Source organism: Nicotiana attenuata, chromosome 1 (assembly GCF_001879085.1).
Source record: "Nicotiana attenuata strain UT chromosome 1, NIATTr2, whole genome shotgun sequence".
NCBI lineage: Eukaryota > Viridiplantae > Streptophyta > Magnoliopsida > Solanales > Solanaceae > Nicotiana > Nicotiana attenuata.
In genome coordinates, this window is record NC_031989.1 from 66,074,354 (window position 1) to 66,090,252 (window position 15,899).

At 36.7% G+C, this 15,899-nt stretch overlaps 1 protein-coding gene across 1 annotated transcript; it reads left to right on the forward strand.

Moving 5' to 3' along the window:
• Positions 6,422-13,158, forward strand: LOC109227941 (uncharacterized RNA pseudouridine synthase aq_1464). The gene is made up of 10 exons (XM_019393134.1): positions 6,422-7,031; positions 8,499-8,578; positions 8,687-8,787; positions 8,888-8,960; positions 9,186-9,279; positions 9,419-9,467; positions 9,734-9,884; positions 10,493-10,549; positions 10,977-11,032; positions 12,691-13,158. Exons 1-10 carry the CDS (start codon positions 6,530-6,532, stop codon positions 12,773-12,775), a joined length of 1,248 nt encoding a protein of 415 aa, XP_019248679.1. The 5' UTR covers positions 6,422-6,529; the 3' UTR covers positions 12,776-13,158.

The window sequence follows — 15,899 nt, forward strand, 5'->3', positions numbered from 1 at the left end:
TGTTAATTTGGTTGAATTTGGATGACTTAGGGTTTTGGGCGATTCATTCGATTTAAAATTTGAGAAGCTCGGCTGGAATTTGAGGGATGGGGTTTGGGGTTTTGGAAAGAGGAGAATACGGGAAATCCGTGGTGTAAATTTGAGGGCGTTTGGTGACCAGCCGCCGCCGTGAGGCGATTTCCGGCGGCGGTCCAGGGTGGTGGACGGTGGAGATTGTGAAGGGGGTGTGTGCTGGTGAGGGAGACGGGCTTGGGGGGGTAGGTAGTGTTTGGACAGTTATATGATATTGATACATGACTTCCCAACCAAAATCCTCAACGGCTGGGATTTGTCCCTGGTTAAACGGCGTCGTTTCATTTATGGGCAGGGCAGGCCGGTTTTTGGAGTGGGTCTTGGGTCGAGGCCGGGTTTGGGGAGGTCTGGCTTGGGCTGAAATGGATCTGGCCCAACCGTTTATTCTTCAATCAGGCCTGTTGTTTTGTTTTCCCTTTTTTTTTTTTTACAAATTCAGTTCAATTAATTCAATTCCTTTTACTTGTTTTCTTTCTTTTCTCATTTTTTTGTTAAAATTCAGAATTAAACTAAAATTAAAACTCAAAATTAAATCAAACTTCCTAGTTAAGCTACAATTAAGCCTAATACCCTTTTAAAGAAAATTAATAAACCTAAAAAGAACTAAAATTAACATCAAAGTTTCTTTATGGTATTTTTTTTGTATTTTTGTACAACCCTAATTACCATCAGTCCTGAAATAATGTGAAACTAAATCCTAAATGCCCATACAATATTTTTATACTTTTATGAATTATCATGCACACACAAGTGAAAAAATACACACAAAATTACACAATTAAATCCTAAAATTCAAATAATAAAAGAAAAATCCTAACTTTTAAGAATTCTATAGGAATAGTTTAAGCGAGGCAAAAATCACGTGCTCACAAATGGATGTTAAGACAGCCTTCTTAAATGGAGAGTTGGAGGAAGAAATTTACATGGAACAACCTGAAGGGTTTGTGGTTCCAGGTAAAGAAAAGAAGGTATGTAGACTTGTTAAGTCCCTTTACGGACTAAAACAAGCACCCAAATAATGGCATGCGAAATTTGACCAAATAATGTTGTCAAATGGTTTTAAAATAAATGAATGTGATAAATGTGTGTACATTAAAAATGTTTCCAAATCACATAGTCATTGTTTGCTTATATGTGGATGATATGGTGATAATGAGTAATGACATTGCCAACATAAATGCGACTAAGCGCATGCTAACTGGCAAGTTTGATATGAAAGACTTGGGAGTTGTTGATTTAATTCTGGGAATTAAGATCCATATGACTTCTCGGGGTCTGGCATTGTCACAATCTCATTATATTAAGACAGTACTTGAAAAATTCAAGCACTTGGGCTTTAAAGTTGCAAAGACTTCAATTGACGTGAATCTTACATTAGCAAAGAACAAAGGCCAAAGCATATCACAATTAGATTATGCTCGTGTGTTGGGTTGCTTAATGTACATCATGAATTGTACACGACCAGATATAGCTTGTGCTATAAGTAAATTGAGTCGATATACGAGCAATCCATGTCAATCTCATTGGATGGCCATGAAACGAGTTTTGGGGTATTTAGTACATACCCAGGACTAGGGGTGTTCATAAAAACCCGAAAAACCGAACCAAACAGAAAACCGAACCAAACCGACCAAAAAAATCGATACTTTTTGGTTTGGTTTGGTTTTGGTTTTAAATTTTAAAAACCGATCAAATTTTGTTTGGTTTTGGTTTTAATCAGAAAAAAAAATCGAACCAAACCGGCTATAGAAGTAGCTATTTCAAATTTATTATTACACCTATATATATGTATATTTTTATACAATGTTTCAAAATTTTAATGGTAAATGTTAATAGTTTGCACTTTTAGTATAGTTCTTTACCTTTACAATCTAGTTTGATTGGTAGTTTTCTTTTGTTAAGTGTAAGAATCCATTTCGTGTTAAATATAATATATTTTTAATTGAGTCCTTAAATTATTCATCACTATTTGATTCAATTATCATCGATATATCTTGGTAAATAATAGATTTCTCAAAGGGCAATTAATTTGATAGTGTTACGTTAAAAATGTGGTCGCCAGAATATGTGTTTGGTAGTGTGTGTCTTATATTTAAGAAAAAACTGACAAATAACCGAAAAAACCGAAAAATCGACAAAACCCCACATAAACCGAATCGAGAAAAAACCGACTTAATTGGTTTGGTTTGGTTCTAATATTTGAAAAACCGACTTACTTGATTTTGTTTCTTTTTAGAGAAAAACCGAGCCAACCCGAACCATGAACACCCCTACCCAGGACTTTGCTTTGCACCACAGTAAATATCCTGCGGTCATTGAGGGATACTGTGATGCAAATTGGATCACCGGATCAACTGATTCCAAGTCCACAAGTGGATATATATTCACTATTGGTGGAGGAGCGGTATCTTGGAAGTCGTCCAAACAAACTTGTATTGCCCGCTCGACAATGGAGGCTGAATTCATAGCTTTAGATAAAGCCGGTGAAGAAGCTGAATGGCTCCGGAATTTCTTGGAAGATATTCCATTTTGGCCCAAACCGTTGGCACCAATATGCATACATTGCGATAGTCAAGCGGCAATTGGAAGGCTGGGAGCGCTATGTATAACGGTAAATCTCGTCATATACGACGAAGACATAAAACCGTTAGGCAATTACTCTCTAGAGGAATTATCACGATTGATTATGTAAAGTCAAGTGATAATGTGTCGGATCCACTTACAAAAGGCCTAACTAGAGAGGTAGTTGAGAAATCAGCAAGGGGAATGAGACTATGGCCAAGAACAAGTCATAGTGGCGGTAACTCTAACATAGAAGACTGGAGATCTCAAGATCTAGGTTCAAGGAGATCAAACAAAGTCATTAATGACGGTTCAACATTGTCAACTAAACTTTTGGTCCATTCTCGTGATGAGACAATGTTCAGTACCAAGGATAAAGCATTAAGGCTTTTTAATGATTTCTAAATTTGATACGGGGTATATCAAATAGTGTATCTACGAGATGACACGTTTAGGAATCACCTATGTAAGTGTGAAGTGTTAGCCGCTTCAAGGAGAACTTTGGAAGGCCAGTTCTCTACGCACTTATGAAACCAGGCGGTGTTCATGGCTGAAACGAACACAACAATGAGAACCAAAGACGGTTAAGGGTTGGTTGTGTGACTTGTGGTTGTCTAGGTATACACTAAAGTTCGACGGTTCGAAGATATCAAATCTACCGATTGATCGAGTATATCCGACATAAGTTCACTACGGAAAGTTCAAAGGGAAACCTACTTATCCGGATGCAATTAATCCTTGCTTGCGAATCACACAGTTTTTCATGCATGTTTCCGTGATATAGCCATTCCCCATTCATGTGGGGATTGTTGGGTTTTATGCATTTAATTATATTAAATACTTAAAAGAGGGTGAATGGGAAATGGAGGGAAATAAAATTGTTGAGTGAAATTTTAAATTTCCCCCCTTGGGTATATAAGCAATTGCTCTTCTTCTAGCTCATAAAGAGTTGAGAAGAAGGCAAGCCTCGCGTCGTCGTCGTCGTCGCTCGCTCGCTCGCTCGGCTCGGCTCGGCTCGGCTTCGGCTTCGGCTTCGGATTCAAGCCTCGCGCCGTCGTCGTCGTCGTCGCTCGCTCGGCTCGGCCCGGCTCGGCTCAGCTTCGGATTCGGATTCGGATTCGGATTCGGATTTGGTCAAATGATCGATCGATTGATTAAATATTAGTTTTAATAACAGAATATTAATATTAATATTAAATCCAATTCAGTTATCCAAATTTCAGTTTTCTATTTTTGTAACAGAAAATTATCTACCCTTCAATTTTCCCTCTTTATTGTTGAGTAAATAGCCATTTATGTTACGCCATTTATGTTGTGGCCGTTTTGCATAAACAGCCATTCTGAAGAGTTGCACCTCTTCAGATTCCAGCCCAACTTTGGCTATAAATACAAGGTTATTCTGCTCGGAATTTCCATACGATTTTCTGAGTTTCTCCTCCTTCTTCTGCATACTTTTAACATCAAACAAAGCAGCAGTAAGTGTGATTTGCTACCGAACTTTGTGTTCGCTGAAACAGTGGGGTTTGAAGTACCACTACACCAGTGTGTAATTCGTTCTATCCTGGGAGGAAATAATCCATAACCTTGGGTATTAGGTGGGGATTAAATTCCTTAAGGAAACACTGTGAATTTAGTGGGCTCGAATTGGTTTTTGTTATTTCGTTTACATTTCTGTTTATGTTCATTTATATTTTCCTGAATTATTTTACAAATACATATTACTAACAAAAACTTCTCTTTATTGCACCCATAAAAATCCATCTAAACCGCAAGAACAAAAGGGGGAAAAAGTTTTTTTTAATCAATTCCCTCCCTTTCCTGAATCTACTGACATATTAGACGTAATATCAAGAATTCAATAATGGAGTGGCGTCCGTTTGATGTCACTGTGATCTCCGCCGCAGGCATAAAAATGTCAATTACTTCTCCAAAATGGATGTTTACGTCGAAGTTTCAATCGTGGGTTATGCCAAGAACACAAAGATTCACGAAAGAGTTGAGGGTTTTTGCTCGACGGCGGATTCGCCGGAAATTAGGGTTTGTCCTTGAACAAAGACGACGGAGTTTGGGGCTGAGCAACTTGATTTTCTGTTAATATATTTTAATGTTTTTTCAACGTATCACGCTGTATTTTCATGTATTTCATTGTATTCATTGTCTTTTTTTCCATTGTAATTCAATGTATCTCGTTGTATTCCATGTATTTCATTGTATTCACTGTCTCGCTATATGCCATGAATGTACTCATATATTTTTTTTAATTAATATAATTTATGTATTCGGATGTATTATATAATTTCTCTGAAGATTGTTATATTTTTGGGGTATTTTTCGGTTGAGAATCTTTTTTATAACTGAAAATACAAAATTTGTGTGTTATAATTGAGTTTGTTGAGTTATATTAGGAGTCTATTATGTTAATTGATTAACTTTCCGTTTTAAAAACAATGTAATCCCCTATTTCACGCCGTGAATACAATCGTATACAGTCGAATACAATAATCTGTCCAGCTGTAATCCCGTGTTTCACTCCATGAATACAGTCGAATACACTCGAATACAACAACTGATTAGTTGGACTTCCCTGATTCACGCCTATTTTTACTACTGTATTCATGAATACAATAGCTTAAATATATCAAATACATCTTATAACCACAGAAAAGGTATCTACAATCCGTAATATAGCAAATGATATCTATAGATGACTAATTACTACTAAAAGATGGTGCTTTATGAAAATTTCCCTATATAATAAGGGATTTCAGATATAGCATAAGTGATTATATTTATTTTTAAAGGCGGTCATATTATTTTATTTTTCTTAGTTAAGAAAATTTACAACAAAAAAAAGTTGTTCATAAGCATTATATCACGGGAGACTTCATATTACATGAAGTGGATGAGCTCCATAAACCTTTCAAATATTAGTAGCAGAATAGGAGATTTCAGGTGAAAATAACACGGGCTAGCCAATTTTCGGACTGGTAATCGAAAAATAGCCAGCGTTTGTAGAGTCATTAAAAAATAACCACTGCTTTGCTGAAACACGGAAAGTTCCAGCATAATATGCGGGATTATGGAGTTACTGTGTATAAAGTTCCAGCATAGTATGTTGGAACTCCAGCACACGACATGCTGGATTGTGGAGCTTCTATATATAAACTTCCCGCATATTATGTTGGAACTCCGTACGTAATGAAATTCCAGCACATTATGCTGAAAGCTCATATGTATAAAATTCGAACTCCAGCATATTATGCTGGAATATTTTCGAATTTTTAAGGGTGTTTTTGTTCAGATTTTATCTTTACGTGAAAAAGTGTCTAAATTTCGATTACTTTTGAAACTGTGACTATTTTTTAATTACCAGTTGTAAATTTGGTTTTTTTATTTATTTGTTTTTTCCCCAGATTTCAATCTTCAAATTTAAGCTTAAGTTTTTTTTGCTAATAATTTAAACTTAAGTTGATCAATGGCCTCGTTAGCTCCATCCTCCGAGATTTTTCATCTATTTTCTATATTTTTCTTCCTAAAAAGACCCCGAAAAATATAAAATCTCCTCAATAAAAAAGAAAAAAAACGCATTTCGTAAACCTTGATGCTCAAACTTGATGGCTTAAATTGAATTGCTTGGATTGACCTATGCTTTTTCATTTTTATCATCAACTTTTTATTGTAGATGAAAAAAATTTATAAATTATTATAAGAACGGGAAAGGGGTTAAAATTATTTTAAAATGCTAAAATTCCTCTTTAACTAATTTCCTCTCCATACGTATAAATTGCATATTTTGGGAATTGTTTTTCTAAAATAAAACTCTATCTTCTCCCCCCTCATTCCCTCATCATCTTCAAAAACCTCCACAAAACCTTATCAAATAAAGCCACCGGCGATGGCGACGATTGCAGCCGCCGTAGCGGCGGCTTCCTCCGCCTTCACCTCCCTCCACCTCACTCGCGCAACTCCCTACACGCGCCGCCACATTCACACTCTCATCACATCCTCACTCTCCTCTTCCTCCTCAACTGAATTCAACATCACCTTCGCTCCTCCAAAACCAAAACCTAATAAACCAGAACCCTCACTTCCCATAAACCCTAATTCCAGCTCGGACATCGCCGAACTCGGTGATCAACTCTATATTCCCTGGATTGTTCGTGATGAAAAAGGTAACCTCACTCTCCAATCGACTCCTCCGGCGCGTCTACTCCACGACATGGCTAATGCTAGCACAAGTAAGAAGAATAATAAGAAGAGCAAGCAGATTGCTGCTAAAGCCGCGACGGTGGGTCCTACATCTGAGCCTAAGTATTCAAAAGCGGCTCGCCGGTTTTATAATGAGAACTTTAGAGACCCTCCTCAACGCCTCAGTAAAGTCCTTGCTGCTTCCGGAGGTAACTTTAGCATCTCTAGTTGTACCCTTTTCACCATTGTGCAAAATTAGAAACATTGTTGTAAATAGGGGTGGCAAAATGGTTAAAAGAAAACAGTTAACCACCCATATTATCCAGTAGAAAATGGGTTGGATAATGAACTTTTTAAAAACGGGTCAAATATGGATAAGAACCATATTATTCATTTAGAAAACGGTAACCCACGGGTAACCAATGAGTCTAACTTTTATATTTGTAAAGCCTTAACTTGGGGTTCCTCAAGTTAGGGAGACTAAGAATTCTATCAAAAGTGATCATACGTAATAAGTCGTGGATAACCCATATTATCCGCCGGTTAACCCGTTCTTTATCCGTTTTAAATATGGGCCGGGTCGGATAATTTATCCGTTTTTTCATTGCCCGCATTCGACCCAAACCATAACCGCCCCGCCCCGCCCGTTTGCCACTCCTAGTTGTAAAGTAAGGGAAGAATATTGATATTTATTTATGAGCAGATATCCGTGGAGCTAGCTTGAGTGCTACTGTTTCATAACCTCCCATGCATGAAGATATTTGTCTAATCTTTTGAAATATTGCTAACAACAATAACAACAACTATGCCTCAATTAGGAATCTACTTGGGTTGTCTAGATAAATCCTTTATATTGATTCAGCTATGTTGGGACCCGTTTCATTACAATACTCATTAAATAAACCGTGAATTAAAAAAATACTCCATCCGTACCATTTTATGTGATATACTTCCCCTTTAGTCTATCCCAAAAAGAATTCCACATTTCTATACTTAGAAACAACTTTACTTTTAAGTTTTCATTTTAGCCTTAATGGGATGATTTATAATCTGAGATGTGTATGATTACTTTTTGACCTCAAGTTTCAAAAGTTTTTCTTTCTTAAATTTCGTGGCCCCATGTGGCAGAGGGAGTATATATATTGAGAGACTATAGACATAGAGTCTCTATTCCAAACTAGCTGGGGGAAGCCTTCAATATGTTCTGCTCCATTTGGGCCCCTTTTAGTTCAATACTCATTAGATGAGAGGAGACTAAAAGAATTGAGAGAAGAGATGAAAAAGATTTGCACTTTTCTAATTGCTGATGACATAGATTGTGTTATGCGATATCTTAAAGAGAATTGAAGTGACATCATCAATTTCTTAAGTTGTAAGTAATAGATAGTTGCTCATGCCATAGACTGTGTTTGGGGGGGGGGGGGTGTTATCTGACAAGTTGCTTACCGTGATCACTGACTCGGTTATCAACAAAAAAAAGTATTTGTTGTGGTGGCAATGATATTTAGAACTCAGTTGGAAGTTAGTTGTGCTAGAAAACAGAATATATTTTGTTTATGGGCTTGCTCTGTTGTTTATGTATGAACTAATAATGAGATGTAAAATGGTGAGCATCAGCGTATCAAGAGCAATGACAGCGCTGATAGATTATCTGAAATTGAGGTTTTGTTTTATAGTGGCATCCAGACGGAGCAGTGAAGAGCTGATTTTTCAAGGTCGGGTTACCGTGAATGGTTCTGTTTGCAAAACTCCACAGGTCAAGTTCAGAAATGCTCCCATGCTGCAAAATTTTTTAGGGTTCGACTCCGGTGCATGTTTTTTTTTGTTTGGTTATATTGTTGACATCTATTCTGCTTGTTGGCAGACTAAAGTAGATCCAGCTAGAGATGTAATTTATGTCAACGGAAATCGTCTTCCGAAGAAATTGCCTTCAAAGATCTATCTTGCACTAAACAAGCCAAAAGGGTGTGTCTATCCTTCTCTTTTTATCATTAACACTGGAGGAGCTTTGGATTTTGATTGTTATGTCTGTGAGTCGAGTTGATTCAAGTTTAACAAAATACAGGTACATATGCTCATCCGGGGAGAAAGAAACTAAGTCAGTCATGTCCCTTTTTGATGATTTTATAAAGAGTTGGGTATGTTTTCTTCTGCTTGTATGGGTCTTTTGGAAATGTTTTGTTCTTTTAATAAAACTGTGTCCTGGGAAGGATGAGCTATTTTGTAGTGCTAATTATACTAGGATTTATGTTATCCACAGTGTCAGTTCTAGAAGTTGCACCCAATAAGAAAAGCTGTTACTTCTGAAGCATTGCCTGTACTAACTCATGACTTTTTATATCTGCTGTATCTTCTTATTAAAGGATAAAAGGCATCCTGGACAACCAAAACCTCGGCTCTTTACAGTAGGCCGACTTGATGTTGCCACGACTGGCTTGATTATTGTGACTAATGATGGTATAGATGACATTTTCTTTTATAATTCCTCAGCACATGTTATTTGTGACCTCACCGAGTCTTATAAAAAAAGATAAACCTCATAAGGTTCATTTCAAATGCCGCCTGCACAGTAATCTGGTTTATGCTGCTCTTGCAGGGGAGTTCGCGCACCAGATTTCACATCCTTCGTCTAATTTGTCAAAGGAGTATGTTTTTTATTATGTTATCCCTATTTATATGCCTTGATTTATTTTTATTTTTTTTGGGGTGGGGGGGTCGGGGGGGGGGGGGGGTTTGGGGGAATACACAATTATCTGTACACTATGAAAGTTTTGCGACTTTTACTGAACTTATTTTCTGCTATTAGCTGATCTCTTTTCTTCTTCTTTAAAACTCGTGTATTGTTGAATGTTTAAGCAAACCAGTTTATCTTTCTGTTATGATCATCACTTACCAGATGATCTTGTTCTAGATACATTGCAACTATTGATGGTGAAATACATAAGCGACACTTGATAGCCATTAGTGAGGGAACAGTCATTGATGGTGTCCATTGCACCCCAGATGCTGTGGAACTACTACCACGACAACCTGATGTACCAAGACCTCGTCTGCGTATTGTGGTACTGTTCACTGCTCAGTCACTTATCTTTGTTTGTCTATTAGAAGAGACAGCTAGCTCCATAATCCTGAACTAGTTGGTATAGGCTATTCTGTCAAAAAAAAATTCTGTACTTCTTTTGCTACACATTTTTTTGTTAAGTAGGATCATAGAGCAAATGAGCAGAAAATAAGAATTGATTTTGTGGAAGGATAGCAAAAGGAATAGCACATTCAATTTCTTCTCGCTATAGTCTATGAATTGATTTTGTCAACTCTGATTTTAGTTGCTTTTTAAGTGGGTTCTGATGAACTGTTAGATTAACTGACATTCACTTCCTATCATAATAAACAATGGTCTACAAGAAAGTAAGTTCCACAAGATAGGCCAGTCTAGCCTGAGCAGATGCAAAGCTAAGCAACCAAGGGCTAAGGTCAGACCAGCCCAGGTTTCTCTTTTGATAATTTTTTTTTCCGGATAAGGAGGTTCTCTTACACGGATACACCTGTTAGATAGACCTTGTAAATCCTAGTTTCCCCAATCTGCTGTATACTATTAGCAATGCTGTTTTGATCCACACGAGAAATAGTACTCAGTGGACCTAAATTTCTTCTTTTCCTTATGATATAGGTTCATGAAGGACGGAATCATGAAGTTCGTGAGCTTGTGAAAAATGCTGGACTTCAGGTATTTTGGTTATGTCGAGTTTATTTGTCCAACTTACCATATAACAGATTAGATCTTAGTGAGAGCTAAAGAAAGTGATGGGTTTATGCGAAATAACATTACATCTGAAAACATAGAGTTCATATCAACATAATGCGGTGTAGCTATTAGACATGCTCAACCTTTGATTGTTGGAAGCTTACTTGCTCACTTGTTTTACTTTCACTTCCGGAAAGATCCCTGGATGTATTATTACGGGTCAGCTTCATTCGTCATTCTGTCCAGCCCTGTTGCTTTCAATGTTGTGCTAGATCCATCGTTGCTACTTTGCCATGTTATTCATTAATAACTTTTCAGTTTTTCCTTTTAATGTAAGTTCAATTTTTTGTACTCAGTTTTCTGAAGTTACTTGTATTGACCTCAACTCTGCTGCATTTTTGTATTTCAGTTGCGTGCACTGAAACGTATACGTATAGGTGGTTTCAGGCTTCCATCAGATCTTGCGTAAGTTTGCAGTATTTCTTTCTGAACTTTTTTGGTGAAGCAGTACTATGATTAGGAAGGTCATGTTATAATGTATACTACATCTTCAACCTGTATGAAAGCTGATTTGTGCAGTTCTAGTCAGATATCACACAGTTAAAGCTCTCAAATTGTCAAATATTCCACGCGTAAAACACGGAGACAGGGTGTAGGTGTGCTCCCCGAAGGATAGGATTCACTTGTCCCTTAAGTTATTAACTTATTCAATATCTTTCATTAGTAAGTATGGGGAAGTCTGACATAGGTAAAAAGTTAATTAGATCTCAATATGTGACTGGGGTCCGACTGAATATTTTGTGTGTTTGGGCTCATCCGGAGCTGAGGTTGGTTGCTACGGTTTGAAGCCTGAAATTACCATTTCCTATATGCTTTTCCTTTGAGCTGTTGTTTTCTCTTTATCTATATCTTATATTCACGGAGGCAGTGTCTCAGATGCTTGCAGCAAAGCAGTAAGCTAAAGCGAGACAGGGGGTTGTGCTCTCTAAAAGCTGATTGTCTTTTTGTTCTCTGCTGCAAAGAACGCTTTTGCTTCTTGTAATCAGCGTCAATAGAAAACCATTTCATTTCCTCTTTTATGTAGATATTGCTGTTAAGCTATTTAGACATTCTTTGCACTATTATAGGCACTCCTCCCTACCCCCAACCCCCCCCCCCCCAACCCCCCCTACCCCCCCCTAAAAAAAAAAAAAACTTTTTTTTTTCATTTTTTTCACTTTGCGATCGTTATTTTCTATGTTCTGTGTTAACTGGCATCTTGCACCTTGCCTGTATTAACAGTATTTCCATTTTTCTATCCATGGCAACCTTCTAACTGCAGAAAATAAAACTGGAGAAAAAGAAATAGATTAAGAAGACAGAGGTCCACTACTTCGTTTGTGCACAAATAGGATTTAAAAATATTTCAAGTATGTTTCTTGAGTTTGCATGAAGGCACCTAGGTTTTAAGCTTACACTTTTCTATAGAAATGTATTAAAATGATTGTACTTGGCCATCTCGCTATGTAACCATTTGAAAGGGAAGATTAATCATTTCACTAAAAATGGGAAGAAAGTGCAGAAAAAGGAATTAATTCAGGTATAATCAAATGAAAGAAAATTGCATTTGCACTTCTTTTGTTGACAAGTATATATGCGACGCATAAATATGACGAGGCTTTCTAATGTTCAGAGGCTTTTGTGCATTATTCAATTTACTTGTAGGGAAGTACTTCAGATGCGTTTTCTAGTCTTGATATGTGATGTTGCTTTTTTTGAATCTAATATTTGTGATTTTAGAAGCTTGTGAAATTGGAGTGCGTTTTGAATGTTTTATTCAGAAGTAATGCTATAAATATGTAAATTTTCAAATTTGTTGCCATTGATCGACGAGACCTCCAATATTTTGAACATGTGCCTTCCTGTCTCCTATATTTATGCTATTAAGACTAAAAAGCTACCAATTTCTGCATTTTTGACATGGACCTGGTTGTTACAATGGCTACATGTATTACATATATAGGTTTAGTGATTGGAAATTTGTGCCACACACTTGTTTATATTGGTTTTCTGCTCCCCTTGGGCGCATTTTTGCAGCCCCTTTCTTGAAATAACAACCAAGTTGCTAATTCTCAACTTTGCAGGCTTGGCAAGCATGTTGAATTAAATCAAGCTAATCTGAGGGCATTGGGTTGGAAGAGTCAAAAGTTAGATGAGGTCAAAACCTAGTCTCGTAACTACATGCACCAAATGGGCATAACTATCAAGGATTATGTAGAAGAATAGTCGAGGTGCGCACAAGCTGACCCGGATAAAAGAAAAAGAATTTGGTTGTGACTGGTTAGTCGCATTCACTTCTGCATGTCCTAAACCTTCCAAATCTTGAGGATCTAATGGTGTTTTAGTCCTTGCAAGATGAATTCCCATATGTCAGCTATCATCAGTAAGTATTCCTGAAATTGGAAGCTTAGTACCTCCATTAGATACATCTCTCAGACTATATGCCAATGAGCAAGCAACAGGGCTGTAAAATTGTACATAGCACAGTTATGTGGTTGATGAATGTACAATGTTTTCTACAGAGAACTTGTACTTTTTATTTTTAAAATTCATTTTATACTCCCTCCTTTTCAATTTATGTGAATATATTTGACCAGGGCATGGAGTTTAAGAAAAAGTGAAGACTTTTGAACTTGTGTAAAATAAGACACATATATTTTGTGCGGTTATAAATCATTGCATAAAGGTAAATTGTTTCCAAATATGGAAATTGGTCATTCTTTTTGGCACAGACTAAAAAGGAAATAGGTTCACATAAATTAAAACGGATGGAGCACAATATGGACCGAGTTGAGTACTTAAGCATAAACGAAGAGGCATGACCAGTGGAAACTCACAGCTAATCCCAACTTGCTCGGGTTTGAGGCCTAGTTGTTATATGAATGTACGCTGATGCAGGTGATAGTTATTGCCAGCAATTTATGCTTCTTGTTCTGTAGTTCAATTCTGATTTGGTTTATTTGCTACACAGATAATTCCAGTTAGATTGCTCATGTTGCAAAAAATTTGCTGTTGACTAGAACATGGAAGATGGAATTTCTATACTAAGAAACCACGTGATCTTCTGATGGGCATTCTTTAATATTGCCGACAAATGTAGAACATAAAGACCCTGTACTTTATTAATTATATAAAATTAAATTTAAAAACAATAAAGCATAAATAGAACCATCTTGGATCTGACTCGATATTCTGTTGTCTTTCTTGTGTCCGTTTGCACGACCGCCGGTTAAGGCAAAAGATCAAATAGCGAGAGAATTTAAGTTTTATGGGTTCAATCTATAAAGTTTTTAGCATTGAATTTATTATATTTTTAAAGTTATGGGTAGGAGTGGCAAACGGGTATGTCAGATATGATTCGGGTCGGAAACGGGTGATAAAAAAGCGGATAAATTATCCAATCCGGCCCATATTCAATACGGATAAAAAACAGGTTAGTCTCCCTAACTTGAGGAACCCCAATTTGAGGCTTTACAAATTTAAAAGTTAGACCAATTGGTTATTTATTGGTTCTCCATTTTCTAAATAGATAATATGGTTCTTATCAATATTTGACTTGTTTTTAAAAAGTTCATTATCCAACCCATTTTTTAGTGGGTAATATGGGTGGTTAATTATATTTTTAAACTATTTTGCCACCACTAGTTATGGGTTTATATTGCTTTATATTGCAATATTAATGAATTTTTACACATAAATTATGCTTTGGGTTCAGTTGAAAACCTGGTACCGATACCTTACATCCGCTTTTGAATTAGTGAATCACCCTCCAATAACAAGTGTGGACAATCTTAAAAATTTATTCACACTCGATGTATCAGGATAATAATACATATTAAACAAATCAAACTAGATTAACTAGCACACAATCGCATCAAAATTTGTTTTTATTATAATGAGATTTTTCTTCAACAACTCCATCCCACCCACAAAACTTCTCCCAATGTAAATGGCAACAATAGATTTTTTTGATTTGTTTGGAATTGACATACTTGAATATGACAAAAAGAGAAAAGAAAGAAAAGGAGGAGAATAATGAATATTTCAGAAATTATAAAGGACGTGGTCAATGTCATATATAGTAAGAGGGGTTAAGATAGTGACACACTGATATATTTGTAGAACTAGGACAAGCTGTCTTAGGCCGGCAACCCATGTTAAAGTTCACATGTTCTCTCCCATTAATTATTTAGGTGTTTAAAAGTCCAAAATATTGGTGAATTATGTAGCTCTTTTAATTAGTTTAAAAGATTACTTCTACTATTACTAAAGTTTGAATAAATTTCTAGTTTCATGCTTAAATCTAAAGTGATTCTCTTTTTTGTTATTATTCTCCACAATAAGTGACCAATTTGCTTTGGGCACACCCATTAAGGAAATACTAAATTTTAGACGAAAATAGTTAGTGTAACTAAACTACCCTTCATTAAATATTTCACCATAGTTATAGTAGCACTTACTTCTCTTCTCAAATGTGAGGAGTAAATGACTTTTTAGAGATACGTACATAAGGCTAATTTTGAAAAAACAAATAGGATTTTTTCTTGATTATATAAATGGACATTCATTTTGAACCAAAATAAAAAAGCAAATTTGTCACTTGTTATGGAACGGAGGGTAATTGTTGGGTGTGCGAACAAAGTCCCACATTGGTAGCTGAAAAGATTGGGAATCTACCTATAAGGTGTAGGAATTTCTTAATGGTGTGAGGCCTTTTGGGGAAAACCGTGCGGGCTTGGCACAAAGCGGACAATATCACACCATGTTAAGAGTGTCTTTGGGCTAGTTTAGCCCAACAATTGGTATCAGAGTCTAGGTTCAGCGGGACGAGTATGGAGATGGCGGAGTGATGGTGCGGGGCCGCACGCGCACAAGCAGAAGCTAGTTGCGGGCTTCGGGTGCCATAATACTCTAATAATGTGGGTGACACACAGTAATCTCGAAAACTGACCCGTGGATCGTGGTAGTAGGCCACGTGCAACTTAGTTCGAGGGGGAGATTGTTGGGTGTGCGAACAAAGTCCCACATTGGTAGCTGAAAAGATTGGGAGTCTACATATAAGGTGTAGGAATTTCTTAATGGTGTGAGGCCTTTTGGGAAAAACCGTACGTTCTTGACCCAGAGCGCACAATATCACACAATGTTAAGAGTGTCTTTTGGCTAGTTTAGCCCAACAGTAATTAATACATGGTAGTTAAAAAGTGGCCATGCAAAGTTGGTAATAATTGTTCACTTTCAAAAGGCTGTTTAAGTTCACATCAATCTATAGTCAATCTTTGGAAAAAGATAGTAG

Coding starts and splice junctions, on each gene's coding strand:
- LOC109227941 (XM_019393134.1), top strand. CDS start 6,530: ATGGCGACGATTGCAGCCGCCGTAGCGGCGGCTTCCTCCGCCTTCACC. Junction 9,885..10,492: donor GACCTCGTCTGCGTATTGTG/GTACTGTTCACT, acceptor CTTATGATATAG/GTTCATGAAGGACGGAATCA. Junction 10,550..10,976: donor TGAAAAATGCTGGACTTCAG/GTATTTTGGTTA, acceptor TTTGTATTTCAG/TTGCGTGCACTGAAACGTAT.